Source organism: Hippopotamus amphibius, chromosome 6 (assembly GCF_030028045.1).
Source record: "Hippopotamus amphibius kiboko isolate mHipAmp2 chromosome 6, mHipAmp2.hap2, whole genome shotgun sequence".
Lineage (NCBI taxonomy): Eukaryota > Metazoa > Chordata > Mammalia > Artiodactyla > Hippopotamidae > Hippopotamus > Hippopotamus amphibius.
This window is the reverse complement of record NC_080191.1, coordinates 121905367-121932627: the sequence shown is the minus strand read 5'-3', so window position 1 is coordinate 121932627 and position 27261 is coordinate 121905367. Positions and strand designations below refer to the sequence as shown.

Genomic DNA, 27261 nt, shown 5'->3' with positions numbered 1-27261 from the left:
GGACTTGAAACTTTGCTTAGGCAGGACTAATTTAAAGGATAGTTGTATTAAAGATGCTTGTCAAATATTCCAGTTAATTTCTTATCTCAGTCACTTATGTTTTAAAATTTTGTTTTTACTTGAATATAACTGATTAGTCTTAAGAAAAAGAAAGGCATCATACTCTTCAATGTTTAATTTTCATGTATTTGAATCTGTGGATTCTGAATGTATTATATTAAAGTTTTTGCTCCCTATATGAGGCTTCTCTTGTTTTGAGTTGTTTCATTACATTGATTTGAAATCTGTTATGCTTTATATTCTCCTTTTTCTTTTTCTTGTAAAATAACCTTTACTACAGTAAACCGTGTACTCTCATATAAATTGAATATGACCTGACAGTTACTCTATATCTGGAGCTACTAATTTGAAACTCTTTGATGAAAGGATATTTAGGAAGAAACAGCTTACCAATTCGTTTTAATCTTTAGCAGTAGAAAAAATTAAAATGGAAAATATTTAACTGTTGCTCTGAAGGTATTCCATTAATTATGCTAGAGCTTACAGTATGTAGCACTTTTAAGAAAGCCGTATTTATAAACAGAGTTGCATGCAGCTGATATAAAAACTATACCTAATTTAAACAGCCTCAGCCACCATTAGCAAAAGTACGTAAACATTAGAACAATAACTCTTCGTTGTCAGTGTTTACATCTTCTTATCTATAGAGCAGTATGTGTCAATTTTGTTTGTAATATACAGTACTGTGGACTATGTTAAATGCACACTTATTTAGACAAAAATCTCTTTTAACATACTGAATGGCTTCGGAAGGTCTTTGAGATCTTAAGACATTCTAGACACGACATTTTTCTTGACCCCTTGAGCACTGTTAATCATCTGCAGAATCCAAGCTAAAGATGTTGCACAACACCGTAACTATGTGAAGAATGTCATCTAGCTCCAAGCCTCATAGAAACTTAAGCTCAGGTGAATGTCCGCATTTCAAGGTAGTTCAGGGTATATTTTCAAACATTTGCTATAAGCATCTGCCCCTCACCAGCCACTACAGTAGGTGCAGAAGAGATTGTACACCTGACTTGAAAGTAGGTATTTTGAAATGTGATTATATAAACATCAAAATTAAACAAACATACGTGAACTTTCGTGACTTTTGCTCTTACAGTACTCCTCTATTTTGAAAGACTGTTTCTTCTTGGTATTTCAGTGATGCTGTTATGGCTCAAATTTGAATTCCTCTTGTAGAAACATATAATTTTTCTTCCCATTGTCAGTTTGAACTAATGTACACGCAAGCCTTTGCACATCATTCTGACAGTGATAAGTAGTCATGTATAAGACGTACCCAATTACTGCAGACCTCAGAATCAGCAAAGCAGAGGCCAGAAGGAGAGGAGATTTGGGGCTCTCCTTTGAAACAGGCCAACCCAAGGCCTTTACTTGTCTCCGTAATTCTGAGGTGTTTTTTGTAGTTCTGAGTCCCTAGGCAGCAATCAGAGTTTTCTTTTTGATTTTCTAATTTATTGTAATTTGATTTCCTAGTATATCGTGGAACCCCAACGAGAGCCACTTCTCTCTCCTCTTGCTTGTCTCTTTTGAACGTTGTCCTCTCACATTCAGCCTCCCATCCATGATTTTTGAAAAGTTTTTTGTTAGAAAATTCTTAAATAAAGCCTCACCTGTTTGCTTCTTACAGTTGTCTTTCTCTACTTGCCCTTTAAATTTTACTTGTCCCTCTGAAAGCCAAGTCTTCATGGTAGATAGAAATTTCAAAAGGCCTTGAGAAAAAAGTTATTTTCTATGTTTATAAAAACTAGTTTAGCAGTAATTGCTTTAGTTTGGGATACTTTTTTTTTTTTTCAAAGTATCTGGTTTTATGGAAGGGGAGTTTGGGGGAGAATGGATACGTGTACATGTATGGCTGAGTTGCTTTGCTATGCACCTGAATACTACCACATCATTGTTAATTGCCTATACTCCAATATAAAACAAAAAGTTTAAAAGGAAAAAAAAGGTATCTGGTGTGTGTCTGATAATCTCATGATTATTTTAACATGGGAAAAAACTGCATGTTTCTTACAGTGAAAATGAAAATTTTGTCAAATAATGAAATCCTTTAATATAACACTTTATAGTTGTACAGGTTCTTTCTTTTCAGAATATAGATGCTCTCTTGCCTCTTCTTACTGTAGATGGCAGTAGTACATAAGGTATCTTGACTGAAGGTAGAAAATCTTCAGAATGAGGTTCAGTTGCTGTATGATTTTCATAGGCTAACTGTAGTCTATTGTCAAAGAAACCACATGATTACATTTAAATTAAGAATATCTAGGGGTTTTTGTGGGGAGGTGGGGGAGACTGAAATTTGAAATAAATGTTCAGTTTCTTTATCAGATCAACTAAATATTATTTTAGTTTGGGATTTCAAAGTTACAGTTCAGTTTTATAGAGTATGTGTGACTTATCCCCTGCATGAGCTAATTTTCCTGTGTTCGTTGGTTGATCAAGTTCTGTTAACTTCCCTTTGGTTTTGTTTCTTGAGACTAACTGTCACTGTCCTAGTTTAAGAATTTACTGCATCTTGTAGGGACTTATAACTTGTTCCAGTTCAAGTCTAGCATCCCGCCAGTTGGTTTGTTCATGAAATGTTTGTTAGGGACTTACTATGTACCAGACCCTGTGCTAAGAGAAAAGAACAGAGAGTATTGCTAATTACTCTCAGATCAGCAAAGAATAGCAGCTGACAATCTGACATTGAGGAAGAAAAAATAAACTGGAATATAATAATTTATTTCCAAAGTCATTCTCAATAAAGATAACCAGCTTTTCTCTGTGTCCCGTTTTCCTTCCTGCTTTCTTCTTTTTTTCTTCTACAAAGCCCTTTAAATCAAGTAAAACTGAGCCTGTAGGATTCTAATAGCAGATAAAGAAAAAAAACTCCTTAGTAATAATACTGCACAAGTAATACAGTCTGTCTCAGGGGCAAGTCGGAGTGCTTAGAGTTTGTGGAGACTCCTGTTCTAGGAATAGAGCAGACTAGAGACGGATCTCAGATGTTCCCTCTCAAGCTGTCACACTCAGGGTCAGTGTGATAGGGAACATCTGAATGTGTGATGTAGTGATTGGTGAGAACTATGCCCTTTATGTTGTATTTTCTTACTGGATTTTATATGCTCCTTTCTAGCATATCAATGAACAGAGAAGCTACTTTTTCCCATCATTTTAAAGTTGGGTCTTCTGTCTCAGTTCAGTAAATATTTATTGATTCTTTTCTGTGAGTGTCTCCTAGCACTATGGTAGGCCCTGCAAACGCTCTCTACCTTTAAAAATCTTGCATTGAAGTGGAAGTGAGAAGGTGGTGTAGAATATGTGGAGGCCTAGGAGGTACAAACACCTCTTCTAGTGTTCAGATTTTCTCATGAGACAGACTTCTGAATGCCCTGTTTAATAATCTTTGGCATATTATGAGAATCAGAATTCCTCAGACATCTGTCAGTATTTGTTGTTCTTCTGTTTTTCTGTTTTTTTAAACTATAGAATTAACTTATTAAAGTGATTTGCTAAGCATTTGTATGTAGTAACATCTCCCTAGCCCCATTAATACCCCATTCCCTGGAACGTGCCTTTATTTAATTAATTATATTATTTTTTGTATTGTTATAGACATTTTTGGAAAAACATGTACTGTTCACCAATGATAACTATAAGACCTGGAAAGCAATTTGGTAAAGAAACGTTTTTTAAAAGCCCATATCCTTAGTTCCATTAAGGATGGTGTCTATCTGTAGGAAATAGAAATTAAAGCCAAGATCATTTTATAAAAATGTTTATCACAGCATTATGTATAATACTGAATATTTGAATATTTATAAAACTAACGGGATAATTAATCCACATGGCAGAATGTTTTATGGTTTTTAAAATGTCTTCAAAGAATATTTAATGCCATGAAGAAATGCTCTTGATAAAAACAGATAAGTGGCTCCCCTGGTGGCGCAGTGGTTTAGAATCCACCTGCCAGTGCAGGGGACACAGGTTCGATCCCTGGTCCGGGAAGATCCCACATACCGCAGAGCAGCGAAGCCCGTGCGCCACAACTACTGAGCCTGTGTTCTAGAGCCTGTGAACTACAACTACCGAGCCCACGCGCTTCAGCTGTTGAAGCCCGAATGCCTAGACCCATGCTCTGCAGCAAGAGAAGCTACCACAATGAGAAGCCCGCGCACCGCAGCGAAGAGTAGGCCCCGCATGCTGCAACTAGAGAAAGCCCACGCGCAGCAACAAAGACCCAGCTCAGCCAAGAAATAAATAAATAATAAAACAAATCTTAAAAAATAAAATAAAATACAAAAACCATAAAATTGCATCTGTATAAGAATCCAAATTGTATAATGTCTTTGTATGTTTTAGACTTTGAAGATCTAATTCGCTGTTACCCTAGTTCTAATAAATCAAGTTCAACTGCAGTTTTCATAATTTCAAAACAGGTTTTCATTTTTCTGAAATGTTGTCAGTTGCCAGCTTAACCCTTCCCAATTGCTATTCATTTGCTGAAATCTACATTGTGACTTCATATCAGTATTCAGGATACTTTTACTTTAAGATCTTAGGATATAAGTGGATCAAAGGTATTGCTTATATTTAGATGATTGATATTAAGTACACTTTAGACAGTAAGGTTTCCTCCTTATGTATAGGTTAGCATTCAGCATTATTTTCTGCCTGTACGTTTTCCTCAACAACTATGAATATTTTTTTCTTTGTCCCAACTTTACAGATTATAAGCACACCACAGAGACTAGCCAGTTCAGGAAGTGTTCTGATTGGGAGTCCATATACCCCTGCACCAGCAATGGTTACTCAGACACACATCGCAGAAGCTACTGGCTGGGTCCCTGGGTAAGAGTGGTACTGCAAATTACCGTTTTTAAAAACTGTTTTTTTTTAAGTTCTAAGCTTTTTTTCTCACTGTCTTGTCTCTGTTCTTGTTTTATGATCTTAAAAACCAATAATGTCACCTATTTTATTTCACTTTATATCTTAGATATAAATCAGCTCTGGAGCAACCATTTTTAAACAGAAAAAATAGAACAATAACTTGTAACTGAATCTTCTTTCTTCAACTCTGAAAAAAGACTCCTTTTTGTGATTATGACATTTAGCTGCTTTAGAGATGTAAAAACTGCGTTTTATATTGTTTTAACAAACATAAGAAAGGAGATAAGACTACTTTTTGTGATTATGACATTTAGCTGTTTTGGAGACGTAAAAACTACATTTTATATTGTTTTAATAAACATAAGAAAGGAGATATAGATGGATGGATGGATACACAGACAGACACACACACATACACACACACACAGTCAGAATTTCCCCTTAAAACCAGCATTATTTCCTTTAAAACTAGAACTGGGAAAAAGAGGACAAATAAATTAGAACTCTCATTGAGTTTTATCTTGATTCTTTTTAAACACTGGCAGTTAAATCAGTATCCCTTGTTTGTTACTCATTTGCCGCTTTTAGTATTAAATCTCTACATGTTTCATCTTAACCTGTAAAATACCCTTATTCAACCTTTCTCCACTCCTTATCACTTTAACATCTCATCCTTCAATAAAAGAAAAAGAAATAGTAAAATAAATGACCCAAAGTTTTATTTTGTCACTTTAGAAGTTATTTCCAGGGTGGCATGCAACACTTGTGGTTCTGTCATTGGCTTACAGTTGTGAGTTGTAGCAAGCATACAGTAAATCTTGGTTGAGTAAGACTCTCCTTGCTTCAAGGATATTAAAAAAATGAATGAAATACCAATCCTGGCAAAGTGCTTTTAAGTTGTACACACACATATTAGAGACAGAAGAGTTTCATATTCATACATAATGTCTTTTCCATTATCAAGTAAGATGAAGTGACCCAATCACCTGTAATTCCATGGCCTTTATTCAGTCCTTAACAACATTCTCATGTAGGGCTAAAGGTTACCTTGAATTTTTTCATAGCCTTGAGAGAGAATTTAATGAAGGCCCAGCCTGTGCTGGTAGTGTTGGCCTACTTTGGAGATGACCTGGGTTGGCTATTTTCAACACCAGCTGTGCTTATACTCGGGGTAGTATGATTATCTAATGTTTTTATAGTCAGTTATCTGAGAGTGAATAAAACTTTTCTGTGCTTTCTCCTTTATAAATCTGCAGTATCTTCCTCCCTGAAGAGTCATTGAGTTCATTTCAAACTCTATTATGTTGTGATTTCTTGGTTCAATGATAAAATTTAAAATTTTATTTTATGCACATATCTTTTATATTTGTTAGTTTTGTGTTTGGATATATTCAGTGTGCAATTAGACAAGTTACAATAAATTATTCATGAAATAAAGTTCTTTATGCATGTTCTTTTTACGATATCTTTTTTCTTTTCAGTGATAGAAAACGGGCTAGAGAATTCATAGACTCTGATTTTTCAGAAAGGTGAGTATAAATTTAAGTATTTTGTTTAGGAGATGCTACCACACAGAGAGGAGTTTGGTACCCAGACTCTAAGTAATGAGATGTTTTTTTCATGTAACTTTAACTTCGTTGGGTTTCTACTGTTATTTCATTCTACACTGAGTATTCTGCTTCACTCATCATTACATAAATTTATTATATTTGTGTGGTCTCAAAAGATATTATTCTGTGAGTAGATTGTCTATTGTCAGTATGCCATTTAGCCCACTCCCTCCTTTGGGAGTTGAAGTGTTCTGCCAAAGTGAATACTCCCTTTTACCCCAAAATACACAAACTTTTTAAAAACAAGTTTCACTGAACACATTTAAAGAGCATAGTAAATTTTCACACCTTTTTTTTGTCTTCCCATTTTATTGAGATATAATTGACACACAACACTGTGTAAGTTTAAGGTATATAGCATAATGATTTGATTTACATACATCATGAAGTGATTATGACAGTAAGTTTAGTGAACATCTAACATCTCATATAGGTACAAAATTAAAGAAATTAGGTTAAAAATCTTTTTCTTGTGATGAGAACAATTAGGCTTTACTCTCTTAACAACTTTCATATATAACATACAGCAAAGTTAATCTATCATGTTGTACATTACACCTCCCTTTCTTAAATAAGACATCGAGTGTAATATAACCTTTCCTTAGACTATTAGGACAGTGGTTTTCAGTTCTTGGTGTGCATCAGAATCATCTGTGGTCTGTTGAATAAACTATAATTGCCTACTAAGTCAGAAACTCCAGGATTGAAAACTGTCACTTTAGGGTCATTATTTGAACTTAAGTTCAGTGTTCCACACAAGCCACTCTACTGAGTATCATATTCACGTCACACTGTGTTAAAATAAGACATGTAATTGCAGAGGCTGTTGAATTCTGAAGTAAGATAGTTACTATTTTAGATAAAACCTTTCCAGCAATGCTTTTTATTTTTTATTTTTATAATTTTTTATTTTTTACAATAAACTGCATATATTTAGAGTGTACAGTTTGGTATCCCAATCTCCCAATTCATTCTCCCCCAACCCTCCCCACTTTCCCCACTTGGTGTCCATATGTTTGTTCTCAACATCTGTGGCTCTATTTCTGCCTTGCAAACTTGTTGATTTGTACCATTTTTCTATAGTCCACATATATGTGTTAATATACGATATTTGTTTTTCTCTTTCTGACTCACTTCACTCTGTATGACAGTCTCTAGGTCCATCCATGTCTCTAAAAATGTCCCAGGTTCATTGCTTTTCACAGCTGAGTAATATTCCATTGTATATATGTACCACATCTTCTTTATCCATTCATCTGTCGATGGACATTTAGGTTGCCTCCATGTCCTGGCTATTGTCAATAGTGCTGCAATGAACATTGGTGTGCATGTGTCTTTTTGAATTATGGTGTTCTCTGGGTATATGCCCAGCAGTGGGATTGCTGGGTCATATGGTAGTTCTATTTTTATAAACTTCGTCTTTTTAAAGCATATAATCCAGGGAAATTTACTTTTGATTCTAAGATTTCGGAATTGCTTTTTTCAGCGGTGTTTTTGTCTCCTTTCTCCAGCTAGGTTGTCTGCTTTCGATACAATAGTTTTGTTTCCCCCATTTGTAGTTGCTATCTCTAATTTGCTGTGCATTGAGAAACTACTTGGCCAGAGCTGTTAGAATTCTCTCAAAATAAAAGTGAATAGGCTCTGAGTGAGGAGCTTGGGGCTGTATAAAAGAATGTGTGTTTTCTTGTATTGACACTAGCTCTGCTTTAGTTCCTTGGTGGCCTTTGTTGTTTACCTCTCAAATCTTAACTATTTTGAACAGGTAAAATCATAGCTGAGGAATGGCTGTATCATATGGAAATATATGGCAAGGTGGTCTTTTCTCTCTGATGGAGATTAATTTTCCCGGCTCATACTGTTGGGTTTGTTTGTTTGTTTGTTTGCTTGTTTGTTTTTCCATTTTATTCTTGGAAAGGGCAGCAGCATACGTTTTTAACCATATATTTAGCACTGTTTAAGGCCTTAAATCAGAACTATTCATTAGTAAGGATTGGTGGCACCTCTGTATTGCAAATAATATAAAAAAGAAGATTCTTTTTATTCTTCATAAGAGAGAAAACTCTGAAGAGCACATACAAAAGTGCCAGATTAAATCTGTTGGTATAGCCATTGATTCAACTTTCCCTTTCTGCATTTGGTTCAGTGGCCTTTTTTCCTAGTGCTTTTTTATGATTCTCTTTTTATTCTTTAATATAACTTTTCTGTAATGAATCCCATCCCTCTCCCTAATCAAACCACAAAGATTACTGCATGTGGTTTTCTTCTTTTGTTGTTGTTCTTACAAATGTTCCTTTCCTCCAGATTTGTGTGTTTTTCTGTGATGCTGTGAAAAGTCTTCGATTCCCTTTCTCCCAGTGCTGAGCTTCAAATAGCCAGCACTCAACCACAAACCAATCTTTATCTGTTCAATGTCTTATATGTTGATTTACTATCCTATATACATGTGTATGTCACATACTTCCACATGGATAAATATAAGCATTTTATCCTCATCTTACCACTTGACAGTACAACTTTAAGTATGTTCCTTTGTCAGTTTCATCTGCAAGAGCAAGTCAGTTTCTGAAGAAATTCTGTTGATGGGTAAAGGATCCACTGACGGATTCTCATTAGTTTTTCCCCTGTGTTCTGACCCACTGGACTTCTTTGCAAAGAACTTGTGGAAGGAGCTGTGAAAACCCCTTTTCTAGCCTTGCCTGGGGTTTTGATCCTGAGAGATGTTTGGTTCATTTTCTCTTTCTCCCTTTGGACAGAATCTGGTGGTGTCTTCTAAATGCATCTCTTCCAAATAGGGAGGGACCTATTTGGGATCTCTTAGGGGAAAGAAGGTCCTGGGTATATGACGGACAGTGGCAATAGCCTATGTATGTTTTACTTTATTCATTTCTTAAATGACTAGGGTTTACCATAATGGTGTTTCACTCTTCCTTTGTGCTCATGTAATCTTAAGATTTTTCTCTTTTTTTCCTGTTGAAATACAGTTAAAACCCTTTCATTTGCAATAAATTAATAATTTATAATAAACTATTATAATTTAAACTATGATAAGCTAATAAAAAAATCAATATAATTGATATCTGCTTAATATGTACTGTCTCAATGGTGTTTATGAAGTTTGTTTATTCAACAAATATTTTGAATATTTGCTAAATGTTGGTATGTTCTAGGCATTGACAAGAATAATAAACAAGATAGATAAGTCTCTGCCCTTAAAGAGCTATATTTGGGGTAGGGGAGTAATGAACAAATAAGATAATTTTAGATTGTGATAGGTAGTATGCAGAAAACTAAGAAGGATGATTTGTAGAGTGCTGGAAGGATGGTGGCTACCTTAGAAAGGCCTTTCTAAGAGGGTGACATTTGAATGCAAGGAAGACAGGCATGTAAATACCCTTGGGGAGCCAAGGATTCTAGGCAGAGGGAATGGCAGATGTAGACAGAGCTTCCAAAGTGAGGAACCAGGTTGTTGTGCTTGGGGAAGCACAGTGGCTTGGAGACAGTGAGAAAGTCAGAGAGTGATATGAGATGAGGATGGAGAGGTAGGCAGGGATCAGAGCATGAAAGCCCTTTGTAGGTCATGGTAGAGAATCTGGTTTTTATTTTAAACAGGGTTTTAAGCAGGGAAGTGACGTGATCTCATTTACACTGATTGCTGAGGGGGAAATTGGCTCCAAGAGAGATAAGTGCAGAAGCAGAGAACTCAATTACGAGGCTATTGCAGGAGACAGTGCCCTGGCAGTGGAGATGAGGGGGAAAAATGGATAAAATCTGGAGGTAGAACCAACAGGATTTATTGATAGATTGAATGAAGGAAAGAGAGAAATAAAGGATGACTTGTTTTTTTGCAGTAAGAGCTGGGTGACTATTGATGCCATTTAGACTTACTCTAGTTAGAAGTAGGTTTGGGGAGGAATTGAGTTTTGTTGTGGACATGTGAAGTTTGAGAGGTTTATTAGTTATCTAAGTGATGATAGCATTAGTGTATAAGTATCCTCAGCTTGTAAATAGTCACAGGCCTGGATGACATAACCGGAGGGGAGAGAGTGAAAATATGTACGTGATCAGCAGTTATTTCCCATTTCCCCCTCCCACATACAATGGATATGTATATACAGGAAAGAGGGCTTTGGGTTGGTTTTTTTTCCCCTGAATTATTTTACTAAATTACTGAATTATTTTGCTCATTTAAACATTCTGGTTGACTTACTTTAATGAGAAAGGAAGTTTTTATTGTATATTATATATAATTTCTCATTTAAATGGAATACATTTATTATAACTTGTACCTGGAGTATACTGTTATTCTACAAATTTTGGTTTTATATTGCTTTTATAAATAAATATGTTATTATGAGAAAATATAAAAAGACAGTGGTTGTGGATTCTAGTTAAGTGCCTGGAAAAAGAGATACTTTTTATTCCTTGGGAACAATTCTTTTAAATACTTCAAATGAAATATGAATATGAAATTATGAATACTTCAAATGAAATAAAATATAACATGCTTTTCAAACTGTGCTATATTAGTAGTTTTATTTTCTTAAATATTTTAAAATTTCTCATATGGTTTTATTTGGTAAAGAATGCTTCCTACTGTGTTTTTTTGGGTTTTGTTTTTAGTTTGTGTGTGTGTGTTTGTTTTTGATTTAGGGACTAATGGCGATGATGGCCTTTATATCTTGTGGCCAGATTTTGGTGTTATTTGGAGAGGGAGTCTTGGTGTTTCAAAGAGCTCAGGTTTTAAGGAAATGTATAAACTCTGCTTATTTAAGATTTAGATAGGGAGCTTCCAGTTTGAGATGATGAAGTGAATACCCATTTTTAATCCCCAGCTCTTAGGATCATATTGAAATTTTTTGTGTAAAAAAATAATAGAAGAGCACTCCCACTTGTGAGAGCACCAGAATCACAACTAACTGCAGAGCAGTCATTGACAGGAAGACACTGGAACTCACCAAAAAAGATACCCCACATCCAAAGACAAAGGAGAAGCTGCAATGAGACAGTAGGAGGTGCGCAATTGCAATAAAATCAAATCCCATAACTGCTGGGTGGGTGACTCACAAACTGGAGAACAATTATGCCACAGAGGTCCACCCACTGGAGTGAGAGTTCTGAGCCCCATGTCAGGCTTTCCAACTTGGGGGTCTGGTAATGGGAGAAGGAATCCCCAGAGAATCAGACTTTGAAGGCCAGCAGGATTTGATTGCAGGACTTCCACAGGACTGGGGGAAACAGAGACTCCACTCTTGGAGGGCACACACAAAGTAGTGTCTACACCAGGATCCAGGGGGAAGGAGCAGTGACCCCATAGGAGACTGAACCAGGCCTACCTGCTAGTGTTGGAGGGTCTCCTGCAGAGGCAAGGGGCGGCCGTGGCTTAACGTGGGGACAAGGACACTGGCAGCAGAAGTCTGGGAGGTACTCATTGGCATGAGCTCTCCCAGAGTCCGCCATTAGCCCCACCAAAGAGCCTGTAAGCTCCAGTGCTGGGTCACCTCAGGCCAAACAACCAACAGGGAGGGAACTCAGCCCCATCCATCAGCAGAGAAGTAGATTAAAGTTTACTGAGCTCTGACCACCAGAGCAACACCCAGCTCTACCCACCACCAGTCCCTCCCATCAGGACACGTACACAAGCCTCTTAGATAGCCTCATCCACCAGAGGGCAAACAGTAGTAGCAAGAACTGTAATCCTGCAGGGCTTCCTAGGTGGCGCAGTGGTTAAGAATCTGCCTGCCAATGCAGGGGACACAGGTTTGATCCCTGCTCCAGGAAGATCCCACATGCCACGGAGCGACTAAGCCCGTGTGCCAAAAAAACAAAACAAAAAAAATAAACTTAAAAGAACTGTAATCCTGCAGCCTGTGGAACGAAAACCACAGTCACAGAAAAAGACAATGAAAAGGCAGAGGATTTTGTACTAGATGAAGGATCAAGATAAAACCCCAGAAAAACAATTAAATGAAGTGGAGATAGGCACCCTTCCAGAAAAAGAATTCAGAACAATGATAGTGAAGATGATCCAGGACCTTGGAAAAAGACTGGATGCAAAGATCAAAAAGATGCAAGAAATATTTAACAAAGAACTGGAAGAATTAAAGAACAAACAGAGACAAGCAATACAATAACTGAAATGGAAAATACACTAGAAGGAATCAATAGCAGAATAACTGAGGCAGAAAGACGGATAATTGACCTGGAAGACAGAATGGTGGAAGTCACACCGTGGGACAGAATAAAGAAAAAAGAATGAAAAGAACTGAAGACAGCCTAAGAGACCTCTGGGATAACATTAAATGCACCAACATTCGCATTATAGGGGTCCCAAAAGAAGAAGAGAGAGAAAGGACCTGAGAAAATATTTGAAGAGATTATAGTTGAAAACTTAACCTAACATGGGCAAGGAAATAGCCACCCAAGTCCAGGAAGTGCAGAGAGTCCCAGGCAGGATAAACCCAAGGAGAAACATGCCAAGACATATAGTAGTCAAGTTGACAAAAATTAAAGACAGAGAAAAATTATTAAAAGCAACAAGGAAAAAACAACAAATAACATACAAGGGAACTCCCATAAAGTTAACAGCTGATTTCTTGGCAGAAACTCCAAGCCAGAAGGGAGTGGCACGATATATTTAAAGTGATGAAAGGGAAGAACCTACAACCAAGAATACTCTACCCAGCAAGGATCTCATTCAGATTTGACAGCAAAATCAAAAGCTTTACAAACAAGCAAAAACTAAGAGAATTCAGCACCACCAAACCAGCCTACAACAAATGCTAAAGTAAGTTCTCTAAGTGGGAAACACAAGAGAAGAAAAGGACCTACAAAAACAAACCGAAAACAATTAAGAAAATGGGGACTCCTAGGTGGTGTAGTGGTTAAGAATCCTCCTGCCAGTGCAGGGAACACTGGTTCGATGCCTGCCTCAGGAAGATACCACATGCCACGGAGCAACTAAGCCTGTGAGCCACAACTATTGAGCCTGTGCTTCAGAGCCCGTGAGCCACAACTACTGAAGCCCATGCACCTAGAGTCCATGCTCTGCAACAAGAGAAGCCACAGCAGTGAGGAGCCCACTCACCACAATGAAGAGTAGTCCCCACTCACACAACTAGAGAAAGCCCATGTGCAGCAATGAAGACCCAACACAGCCAATAAATAAATTTGTTAATTAACTAATTTTAAAAAAAGAAAATGGTAATGGGAACATACATATAAGTAATTACTTCCAGTGTAAATGAATTAAATGCTCCAACCAAAAGACACAGACTGGCTGAATGGATAGAAAAGCAAGACCCATATATTTGCTGTCTACAAGAGACCCACTTCAGACCTAGGGAAACATACGACGGAAAGTGAGGGGATGGAAGAAGATATTCCATGGAAATGGAAATCAAAAGAAAGCTGGAGTAGCAATACTTATATCAGATAAAATAGACTTTAAAATAAAGAATGTAGCAAGAGACAAGGAAGGACACTACATAATGATCAAGGGTTCAATCCAAGAAGAAGAGATAACAGCAATTATAAATATATATGCACCTCAATACATAAGGCAGATGCTAATAGCTATAAAAGAGGAAATCAACAGTAACACAAACATAGTGGGGGACTTTAACACCCCACTTACACCAATGGACAGATCATCCAGACAGAAAATTAATAAGGAAACAAAAGCTTTAATGACACAATAGATCAGAGTAATTTAATTGATATTTATAGAACATTCCATCCTTAAATGGCAGAGTACACTTTCTTCTTAAGTGCACACAGAACATTCTCCAGGACGTATGACATCTTGAGTCACAAATCAAGTCTCAGTAAATTTAAGAAAATTGAAATCATATCAAGCATCTTTTCTGACCACAGCACTATGAGATTAGAAATAAATTACAGGGAAAAAAAAGCCGTAAAAAACACAAACACATGGAGGCTAAATAATATGCTGCTAAATAACCAATAGATCTCTGAAGAAATCAAAGAGGGAATCAAAAAATACCTAGAGACAAATGACAACGAAAACACGACAATCCAAAACCTATGGGATGAAGCAAAAGCAGTTCTAAGAGGGAAGTTTATAGCAATACAATCCTACCTCAAGAAACAAGAAAAATCCCCAATAAACAATCTAACCTTACACCAGAAGGAACTAGAGAAAGAAGAACAAACAAAACCCAAAGTTAGTAGAAGGAAAGAAACCATAAAGTTCAGAGCAGAAATAAATGAAGTAGAGACAAAGAAAACAATAGCAAAGATCAATAAAACTAAAAGCTGGTTCTTTAAGATAAACAAAATTCATAAACTTTTAGCTAGACTTATCAAGAAAGAGGGAGAGGACTCAAATCAATAAAATTAGAAATGAAACAGAAGTTACAGTGCACACTGCAGAAATAAAAAGCATCATAAGAGCCTACTACAGGCAACTATATGCCAATAAAATGGACAACCTGGAAGAAATAGACAAATTCTTAGAAAGGTATAACCTTCCAAGACTGAATCAGGAAGAAATAGAAAATATGGACAGACCAATCACAAGTAATGAAATTGAAACTGTGATTAAAAATCTTCCAACAAACAAAAGTCCAGGACCAGATGGCTTCAGAGTCAATTCTGTCAAACATTTAGAGAAGAGCTAACACCCATCCTTTTCAAGCTCTTCCAGAAAATTGCAGAGGAAGGAACACTTCCAAACTCATTCTACGAGGTCATCATCACCCTGATACCAAAACCAGACAAAGATACTACAAAAAGAGAAAATTATCGACCAATATGACTCATTAATATAGATGCAAAAATCCTCAACAAAATACTAACAAACAGAATCCAACAACACATTAAAAGGATCATACACCATGATCAAGTGGGGTTTATCCCAGGAGTGCAGGGATTTTTCAATATATGCAAATCAATCCTTGTGATACTCCATATTAACAAATTGAAGAATAAAAACCATATGATCATCTCAATAGATAAAAAAAGGTTTTGACAAAATTCAACACCCATTTATGATAAAAATTGTCTAGACAGTGGGCATAGAGGAAACAACTCAACATAATAAAAGCCATATATGACAAACCCACAGCAAACATCATTCTCATTGGTGAAAAACTGAAAGCATTCCCTCTGAGGTCAGGAACAAGACAAGGATGTCCACTCTCGCCACTACTATTCAACATAGTTTTGGAAGTCCTTGCCACATCAGTCAGAGAAGAAAAAGAAATAAAAGGAATCCAAATTGGAAAAGAAGTAAAACTGTCACTGTTTGCAGATGGCATGATACTATACATAGAAAATACTAAAGATGCCACCAGAAAGCTACAGTGCTAATCAGTGAATTTGATAAAGTTGCAGGATACAAAATTAACAGAAATCTCTTGCATTACTATACACTAACAACAAATGATCAGAAAGAGAAATTAAGGAAATGATCCTATTCACCACTGCAACAAAAAGAATAAAATACCTAGGAATAAACCTACCTGAGGAGATAAAAGACCTGTACTCAGAAAACTATAAGACACTGATGAAAGAAATCAAAGATGACACAAACAGATGGAGAGATATACTTGGATTGGGAGAATCAATATTGTGAAAATGACTATACTACCCAAAGCAATCTACAGATTCAGTGCAATCTCTATCAAATTACCAGTGGCATTTGGTAATTTGCCATTTGGCAACTAGAACAAAAACCCCCAAATTTGGTATGGAGACACAAAAGACCCTGAATACCCAAAGCAATCTTGAGAATCAAAAAACAAAAAACAAAACAACAACAGCAAAAAACGGAGCTGGAGGAATCAGACTCCTTGACTTCAGACTATACTACAAAACTACAGTAATCAAGATGATATAGTACTGGCACAAAAACAGAATTATAGGTCAATGGAACAGGATAGAAAGCCCAGAGATAAACCCATGCACCTATGGTCAACTAATCTATGATAAAGGAGGCAAGGATATACAATGGGGAAAAGACAGTCTCTTCAATAAGTGGTGCTGGGAAAACTGGACAGCTACATGTAAAAGAATGAAATTAGAACACTCCCTAACACCATACACAAAAAAAAACTTCAAAATGGATTAAAGACCTAAATGTAAGGCCAGACACTATAAAACTCCTAGAGGAAAACATAAGAAGAACACTCTTTGACATAAATCATAGGAAGATCTTTTTTGACCCACCTGCTAGAATAATGGAAATAAAAGCAAAAATAAACAAATGGGACCTAATGAGACTTAAAAGCTTTTGCACAGCAAAGGAAACCATAAACAAGACAAAAAGACGATGCTCAGAATGGGAGAAAATATTTGCCAATGAATCAACAAAGGATTAATCTCCAAAATATATAACAGTTCATGCAGCTCAATATCAAAAAAACAACCCAATCAGAAAGTGGGCAGAGGACCTAAAGAGGCATTTCTCCAAAGAAGACATATGGATGGTCAAGAGGCACATGAAAAGCTGCTCAACATTGCTAATTAAAATCTACAAACAATAAATGCTGGAGAGGTTGTGGAGAAAAGGGAACCCTCTTGTATTGGTGGTGGGAATGTAAACTGATACAGCCACTATGGAGAACAGTGTGGAGGTTCCTTTAAAAAACTAAAAATACAATTACCATATGACCCAGCAATCCCACTACTGGACGTATACCCAGAGAAAACCACAATTCAAAAAGACACTTGCACCCAGTGTTCATTGCAGCACTACTTATAATAGCCAGGTTATGGAAGCAACCTAAATGTCCATCAACAGATGCATGGATAAAGAAGATGTTGTACATATATACAATGGAATGTTACTCAGCTATAAAAATGAATGAAATTGTGTCATTTGTAGAGACATGGATGGACCTAGAGACTGTCATATAGAGTGAAGTGAGTCAGAAAGAGAAAAATATCTTGTATTATTGCATATATGTGGAATCTAGGAATATGGTACAGATCATATGGTTTGCAAGGCAGAAATAGAGACACAGATGTAGAGAACAAACATATGGACACCAAGTGGGGAAAGCAGGGGGTGGGTGAGGGTGGGATGAACTGGGAGATTGGGATTGCCATATATACATTAGTGATAAAAAAAATCAAATTGTAGATTTTAAATATGTGCAGTTTATTATATATCAATTATATTTCAATAGAATTCTTTTTTAAAAAATAAGCAAGGGAACTTACTAAAAAAAAGATAATAATAAAAGGAAAAAAATCTCTTAAATTGCCATAAAACGTGATAGAGATGTAAATTTTCCAAGGATTGGAAGATGAAGGCTGGTGTGATTATAATGATGACAAGTGAAAGTAGAGAAATCCATGCCCCAGAATATGCATGAGAGAAGTCAGATTTGGAGTTGGAAGCTGTTCTTGCCTGCACTGACTTGGAGAGGCTCCAGGTTCAGAGTTGACAGGTATAGAAAACAGGAATGAATTGGGGGAAGTACTAAGGGCAATGAAATGAAGACTATCCAAGGAGCACCTGGGCCAGTGTAACCTTCTCAACCCTCCAGATCCCCTGTGCCTACCATCCTATGTCCACACACATAGAAATTGTATGTTGGGCATATATGAGTACTTCATTACTTTTTATTGCCCAGTAATATTCCATTGTATTGATATACCACATTTTGTCTATATTCATTAATGTTGGACATTTGGGTTGTTTTTACTTTTTGGCTATTATAAATGCTGCTCTGAACATTTGTGAACAAGTTTTTATATGGATATAAGTTCTCATTTCTCTTGGATGTATAGCTAGGAGTGGAATTGCTAACAGGCTGTTTTCCACAGTGGCTGTACCATTTTATATTCCCACCAGCAAAAGGTTCCGATTTCTCCGCATCCTTGTCTCTACAAATGTCCTGATTTCGTTCCATTTTACAGCTGAGTAATATTCCATTGTATATATGTGCCACATCTTCTTTATTCATTCATCTGTTGATGGACATTTAGGTTGCTTCCATGTCCTGGCTATTGTAAATAGCGCTACAGTGAACATTGGAGTGCATGTGTGTTTTTGAATTACAGTGTTCTCTGGGTATATGCCCAGTAGTCAGGTTGCTGGGTCATATGGTAGTTCTGTTTTTAGTTTTTCGAGGAACCTCCACAGTGTTCTCCATAGTGGCTGTATCAATTTACATTCCCACCAACAGTGCAAGAGAGTTCCCTTTTCTCTACACCCTCTCCAGCATTTACTGTTTTTTTATTATTTTTATTTATTTTATTTATTTTTTATTTTTTACAATAAACTGCATATATTTAGAGTGTACAATTTGGTATCCCAATCTGCCAATTCATTCCCCCCAACCCTCCCCGCTTTCCCCACTTGCTGTCCATATGTTCTCTACATCTGTGTCTCTATTTCTGCCTTGCAAACAGGTTGATTTGTACCATTTTTCTATAGTCCACATATGTGTGTTAATATACAATATTTGTTTTTCTCTTTCTGACTCACTTCACTCTGTATGACAGTCTCTAGGTCCATCCATGTCTCTACAAATGTCCCAGGTTCATTGCTTTTTACAGCTGAGTAATATTCCATTGTGTATATGTACCACATCTTCTTTATCCATTCATCTGTTGATGGACATTTAAGTTGCTTCCATGTCCTGGCTATTGTAAATAGTGCTGCAGTGAACATTGGAGTGCATGTGTCTTTTTGAATTATGGTGTTCTCTGGGTATGTGCCCAGTAGTGGGATTGCTAGGTCATATGGTAATTCTATTTTTAGTTTTTCAAGGAACCTCCATACTGTTCTCCATAGTGGCTGTATCAATTTACATTCCCACCAGCAGTGCAAGAGCGTTCCCTTTTCACCACACCCTCTCCAGCATTTACTGTTTGTAGATTTTCTGATGATGCCCATTCTAACCAGTGTGAGGTGATACCTCATTGTAATTTTGACTTGCATTTCTCTAGTAATTAGTGATGTTGAGCAGCTTTTCATGTGCCTCTTGGCCATCTGTATGTCTTCTTTGGAGAAATGCCTATTTAGGTCTTCTGCCCATTTTTTGATTGGGTTGTTTGTTTTTTTGATATTGAGCTGCATGAACTGTTTATATATTTTCAAGATTAATCCTTTGTTGATTCATTTGCAAATATTTTCTCAGGCTTAATTTCTTGATCCAGTGAACGTTGAGTTCTATCCTTTGGTTTTGTATTGCTTTTAAAAATCTGGCAGCTTATGAAGAGAAAATTGTCTATAGTGCACCATAGTTTTGTATATGGTTTACATGTATAATTTAATCCTCACAGTGAGATGGGTATTTGTATCTCTGTTTTTCAGATCAAGGAAAACTGTGGGTCAGAGTTAAATGAAGTAAACTGCTGAAAATATATAGCTAATAATTAGTTTACCAATGTTGGTATTTAACCAAAGTTTTCTTCGGGTCTATCAATTCATACACTGAACTAACCTTATAAAACTCATATTTTAACCTTGTATCTGTGTTTCAAGAATATGTTCATAAGCATTTAATAGTTTTTAAAAATCTAGTTGTTCCTATTTGAGGACTGTATTTAGTTTCTTCCTTTAAATATTATCCATGTGTGACTGTAGAAGGCAAAGTAGTCAAGTGATCCCCCCAAAACTATCTTGTGATTGTCTTATTACTCCCTTTTTAAAAAAAAGACCTGGAATTATACGAAAAACAACAACCCTGCTTCATCCCTGGCTTTTAAAATGTATGTAAACACTGAGTTAAGGATTTTATTTACTTTAAGCCATTGTCCAATTCCTAGCATAAATATAAAACCCCACACACAACATATTTCTTTCAGAATAACTCCTGTGCTCCTATTTTTAACAATTCTTATTTATTTTGTTACCTAACTTGTACTAATTATATAAATTTGTGTGTGACTAGCCATTTATATCTAAATATACTAAACTCTAAGGGCAAATCAGCATAGAGTGGGCTTTGTGGGGAAATGTATGTAGCAAACGGAAATTGATTCTTTTGAAAAATGAAATTACTTAGCCCAGTGACTGGTACATACTTACTATTCAGTAAGTATATACTCTTTACCATCATCAGCACCAGGTTATCAGGTTTATGTAGAAAGATCACCATGATGGCCCCGTGAAGGAGGGATTGAAAGGCCTTTAGGCAGCACAAAGGAAAACAGTTATATGGCTCTAGTTATATTTCTTTTTTTTCCCCCATTTTTAGAAAAAAGTTGTTATTGAAATATAGTTGATTTACAGTGTTGTGTTAGTTTAAGGTGTACAGCAAAGTGATTCAGTTATACGTGTGTGTGATTGGGTGGATTCTGTCACTCCTCTGGTGAGAACTGGAGTAGATCAGGAGTTAAATATTGGACGTGTTGAGTTCTCCTTTGTGTTAATATGGTATTGTGATGTATAAGGACCCCTTCCTGAGAAGGCTGGGCTGAGTGGAGGACACAGAGCCTAAGGACTAACCTATGTAAATAACCAAGGATATGCTGGAACCATTCTTTTTCTCTTCTTTAAAAAATAAAAAAATCTATTTTAGAGAATTTTAAATATAGAAGTGGATGATTCCTATTATGAGCCTCCTATGTACCCATCTCTGAATTTCAGCAATAACCAATTCATGGTGTATCTTGTTTTGTATATTACCCCCCTTTATTATTTTAAAGCAAATCCCGGACATCCTCTCATCTTCATCGTATCTCAGGATTTATTTCTAAAAAGACTCATTTTTAAACATGTCTACAATATCATTATTATACCTAAGAAAATTAGCAGTCAGATATCTAGTAAGTATTCAGATTTCAAGTTGTTTCAAATGTCATATTTTTTGTTTGCTTTTTAAAAAATTTTGTAAAATAAAATATAGATACAGAAAATCACCGAAAAGCAAATGTATGACTAATGAATTACTTTAAGGCAAACACACTTGTAACCATCACCAGATGAAGAAGTAGAACCTCAGAGGAACCGGAGAAGTAGACCCCCACCATATGACCCTACCCCGTCTCTCCCCTATAAACTAACCATTATCCTGATTTTTAGATTTATCACTTCCTTGCATGTTTAAATAGTCTTATCACCTAAATGTGCATCCTTTGGCACTACATTTTAGTCTTGCTCTTTAAAAACAGAAGTTGATATGTCTTTTATACATAGACTTTCCCCCTATCCCATTGTTTTCCTGTGCTTTAGTTGTTGAAGGAACTAGGCTATTAGACCTCTCAGATTTCCCACAGTCTAGATTTTGCTAATTGCACACCCATGTGCATCTCAGTGTCTTCCTCTGTTCCCTGTGTTTCCTGTAGTTTGGCAGTAAGATTCAGAGGCTTTATCAGACTGACGTTTGATCCTTTGGCAGGAGTATAGATAGTAGTGTATTCTTCCATTACAAGGCACAAAATGTTTGATTATCTTTCTTTTTATGATGTGAACACCACTGATGCTTAATGCTTACATCTATTAATCTGTTGTGTGTGGCTGTTAGTGTTATTCTGTCACTTCTACTTCATTTACTACTGGCACTACTTTTATATAAAGACTTTCCCTCTTCTGCTATTTGTTTACCTGGAGGGACAGTTTATATGGGAAAGCAGAATAAAGCTTGCTCCCTTCCCTCCACTGACCAGTTTTCAAGATGACGAGTTGATTCTTGTCTTCCTCCAAAGGTGAACAAGTTGTCCCTTTTAAAAACATCACTATAGCGACTTCCCTGGAGCTCCAGTGGTTATGACTCCACATGCCCAATGCAGGGGGCACAGGTTCCATCCCTGATTGGGGAACCAAGATCCCGCATGCTGCACAATGTGGCCAAAAAATTTAAAGTAAAAATAAAAATATCATTATATATGAATTTAAGCATTATATATGAATTTAAGCATTTAAGAATTTAAGGGTTTCATACATTGCAAAAAATTATCATCACTGTTGAAACTTAAATTGTCCCATCTTAGGTCTGTGGGAGTCTCTTCTACTTGACTCTTATGTCCTTTTGATATGACCCTAGAAGTCTTTGATAGCTTCTTTGTTATCTGGTATGACAAGATGTTCCAGGTCCATTTCCTGCCCTGTACGTGGAATCAGCCATTTCTCTAAGAAGCCCTGGTTTCCTTTGGGGTGAATTATATGTCAAGCTCCAGTTAGGGGCTAGGGATGCTCATTGCTACTAGATCGGTCATATTTTGTAGTCCTTTTAAGTGGACAGAGCTAAGATATACATCCACAAAGATGCAGTACTTCATGAGTTGATATTGATATTTCCAATTCAGATCTTACTAAACTTCTTCTCCACTACATCCCAATCCTCTTTTTTCCATTCTGAGAATCTCGGTCTTTAAGAACATTGGGAATGAAAAGGACGATAGAATTAATGTATATGGTAGTTACTCATTGGCTTTATGCCATGTTACGTGCTCAGTGGTCCCAAAAAATAATTGTAATATAACCATTAATGTGATTATTGAAAACATTAAAAAAATTTTTGCATATGCTCTCTCCATTCTCTTCCTATTTTTTTAATAGTCACATATAATAGTCCCATAGTATTTGAGCAAATACCTAATTAAATACTATACTCTCTGCCTCTTAGCCCTCATTTGGTCTTCTGTCTACAGGTAACTATACATAAATACTCACAAGGCCTTAAACGTTAAAGTTTCTCTAGTGGTTTTGATTGTCTAAGTCAGTTGTGCTGGATACAGAAATCCTTGGCTCACACTTTCTTCCAATTTCCTAAATATAATAATTTTCTTCTGGTGGAACAATTTGCTGTTGAAAAATCTGATACTCTCTTTTTCTAGATGCCTAAAGAATTTTTTTTTCTTTGAAATATAGCAGTTTTACTGGAATGTTTTGGTATTTGTCATTCTGAGTTGATAGTCTCTTTTTTTCTTATATTTCATGAACATTTTCTTGACTTACAGCATTTAGTATTTATTCTGTTCCCTTGCCTTGATTTTCTTCTTCAGATACTCTTATTGTCTATATATTCTTTGCCTACTACTACTATTTTTAGTTTTCTCTTGAATATCAATTGTGGGAGTCAATCGATTGCTGCAACTTCTTCAGTCTTTATTGCAGCCTCTTGTGCTCAGCTGGTACTGAAGAGATCAGAACACTTCATTTCAACTGCTGCTCTCACATTGGCCTGTTGTGCTTTCTAGCAAATTCTTGTTGGCCATTTTGGGCTTATCCTGCTCTTTTTTTTTTTTTAATTTATCTATTTGGTTGCACTGGGTCTTCATTGGAGCAGGTGGGTTCCTTAGTTGCGGCTCACGAGCTCCTTAGTTAAGGCATGCATGTGCGATCTAGTTCCCTGACCAGGGATGGATCCCAGGCCCCCTGCATTGGGAACATAGAGTCTTAACCAGTGCGCCACCAGGGAAGTCCAGGGCTTATCCTGTTCTTAGTTCCATTAAATGCAGCCTCACTGAGTATTTCTTTTTCTGCCCACACAGACACCACTGTGTAGGCCTTTTGGCTATTGGTGGTTTGTATTCTGGGGTTTGTTGAAGATACCCTGTCATCTAGTTTTGTTGTAAGTGTTGTCAAGGGGTTCAGGTTTTGCTGTCTGGTTGCTGTGTTTATGTGGGAATTTGGAGAGTTTGAGGACTGTGCTGCTGCTGCTGTCTTCCCAGCCTCCCCCCTGGTGGGTGGGGGTGGGGTGTGTGTTTACAGTCTGTGTGAATCAGGATTTAAATAAATTGATAGGTCTTTTATAATCTGTAGGTTCCCCCTCTCTACATCTCTCATTCTCTGCCTCCTCTTTTCCCTGACAAGTTATTAGTTGAAGAAACCACATTATATGTCATGAAGAGAAACCCTAAAGATTTTGCTTATCACAACCCTGCGGTATCATTTGACATGTTCTTCTGTCCTCAGTATTTCCTTCAAACCTGTAGGTGGAGCTGGAGTCTTGATCAGATTCAGGTTCCATGATAAGTTGTACATTCAAAAAACAAAAAACTGGATGGGCCAGCTCAAGGAAAGCAAACAATACAGAAACAGAAGCACTGGAGTGAGAAACTCCAGTTGCAAAGCTGACACTGCAGAATAGACAAATCCATAGGAACAGAAAGTAGAATAGTGGTTGCCCGGGGCTGGTGGCAGGGGGTTTAAGGAGTAATTGCTCATGCAAACAGGGTTTCTTTTTAGGGTAAAGAAATTAGATTGTGGTATGGTTGCATAACTCTTAAAAGCCACTGAATTGTATACTTTTTTTTATTATTTATTTATTCATTTATTCATTTTTGGCCGTGTTGGGTCTTCATGCTTGCACACTGGCTTTCTCTGTTTTGTGGCAAGCAGGGGCTTCTCTTCATTGTGGTGCTCAGGCTTCTCATTGTGGTGGCTTCTCTTGTTTGTGGAGCATGGGCTCTAGGCACGTGGGCTTTAGTAACTGTAGCACTCAGGCTCAGTAGTTGTGGCACACAGGCTTAGTTGCTCTGAGGCATGTGGGATCTTCTTGGACCAGGGATCGAACTCGTGTCCCCTGCATTGACAGGTGGATTCTTAACCACTGTGCCACCAGGGAAGTCCCTCGATTGTATACTTTAAAAAGATGAAGTTTATGAAAATAGAACTACCATATGACCCAGCAATCCCACTACTGGGCATATACCCAGAGAACACCATAATTCAAAAAGACACATGCACTCCAATGTTCATTGCAGCACTATTGACAATAGCCAGGACATGGAAGCAACCTAAATGTCCATCAAGAGATGAATGGATAAAGAAGATGTGGTACATATACACAATGGAATATTACTCAGCTGTGAAAAGCAATGAAATTGGGACACTTGTAGAGACATGGATGGACCTAGAGACTGTCATACAGAGTGAAGTGAGTCAGAAAGAGAAAAACAAATATTGTATATTAACACACATATGTGGACTATAGAAAAATGGTACAAATCAACCTGTTTGCAAGGCAGAAATAGAGCCACAGATGTAGAGAACAAACATATGGACAGCAAGTGGGGAAAACGGGGAGGGTTGGGGGGGAATGAATTGGCAGATTGGGATACCAAATTGTACACTCTAAATATATGCAGTTTATTGTAAAAAATAAAAAAATTAAAAAAAAAAAAGATAAAGTTTATGGTATGTGAATTGTGTTTCAATAAAGCTGTTATCTTGAAAAAGGAAGTTGGATTTGAAAAGGGTTACCTATTTCTCTGAGGCTGGTAGGAAGGAGTTTGACATGGGTACATGTGCTGTTAAGTTTGTAAGTGACCTCTCCCACTAGCTGTAGACTTATATATTCAACTAGCTATTGAATATACCCATTTGAATATTCTGTAGGCATGTCAAACCCAACATCATTGCTGCCTGACAGAATGTAATACAAGCCACATGTGTTTTACTTTTCCAGCAGCCAATTTAAAAAGTAAATTGAAACATGTGAAATTGATTTTTATATCTTTTAGTTAATCTGCTATATCTAAAATAATATATTTCAGCGTGTAGTTAATATAAAAATTATACATGAGCTATTTTACATTCATTTCTCATGAAGGTCTTTGAAATTCAGTGTGTATTTCACACCAACAGCATGCCCGGGTCACACTTGGTACATTTCAGGTACATTTCAATAGCCACATATGGGTTACACCTAGAGCATTGGACAGTGCAAATGAGGTTTAAAATGGAATTCATGTATTTGTTCCTGTCTCCTTGATCTCAGTAAATGACCCCTCCTTTTAAGAATCATTGTCCTATTTCCCTCTTCTTATAATCCACATAAATCAATCATTTAGTTCCACTGATTTTTATCTTTTAGCATTTTTGCAAATCCATCTAATGTTACCCAGTCCTACCAGTTGCCCGAATTCCAGGACTCAGCATTGCTTGCCTGGGTATTACAGTAGCCTCTCAGCAGGTCTCTCTGTTTCTGCTTCTGCCCTCCATAAATTACTCTGCTGCCAGAATCTCTGCCTCACTGAAAATTTCACCCCGCCACTCCCCTGCTTAATACCGTTTAATGGCGCCACAGTATTTCAGTACCGATCTGCGACCGCAGTGAGTACACAGATGATTCTTTGGAAATGTGGGGGACAGAAAGTAGATATCTGTCCTTATTCTTTTGAAAAGTACATTTAGCATCTATTTCTTAAGGGACATAACACAGTAGAACACGTAAATAACTTATAAATAATTATACTGATGGAATATGATAAAGTCTAGGTTCCTTTACATAGCAAACTCATTTCCCCTTTCCCTCCAGCCTCTGGCAGGCACCATTCTGCTCTCTGCTTCTGTGAGTTTGACTATTTCAGATACCTCATAGAAGTGGAATCATGCAATGTTTGTCCTTTTGTGACTGGCTTATTTCACTTAGCATAATGTGTTCCAGGTTCATCCACGTTGTCGCAAATGGCAGGATTTTATTCTTCTTAAAGGGTGAATAATATTCCATTGTGTATATATATCACATTTTCTTTATCCATTCATCCATCTATGTGTTTTCCATATCTTGACTGTGGTGACTAAAGCTGCAATGAACATGACTGATACCTCTTTGAGATCCTGATTTCAATTCTTTTGGGTATATACCCAGAAATGGGATTGCTGGATTATATGGTAGCTTCCACTTTTAATTTTTTGAGGAACCTCCATTTTTCTTCCATAGCAGCAGTGCCATTTCACATTCCCGCCAGCAGTGTACAAGGGTTCTAGTGTAATTTCTCCACACTTTCACCAACACTTACCTTTTTTTTTTTTTTTTAATAATAATAGTCATCCTGACAGGTGTGA

General features: G+C 36.8%; 1 protein-coding gene across 3 annotated transcripts in view; it reads left to right on the top strand.

Annotated features, from left to right (window-relative positions):
• The window catches only part of TFDP2 (transcription factor Dp-2), a 168394-nt gene that overhangs the window by 118537 nt on the left and 22596 nt on the right, over positions 1 to 27261 (top strand). For all 3 annotated transcript variants that reach the window (XM_057738179.1, XM_057738178.1, XM_057738180.1), the window contains 2 exons: positions 4778 to 4899; positions 6420 to 6467. In XM_057738179.1, the coding sequence (XP_057594162.1) occupies positions 4778 to 4899; positions 6420 to 6467 (170 nt within the window). The remainder of the gene's footprint in view (positions 1 to 4777; positions 4900 to 6419; positions 6468 to 27261) is intronic.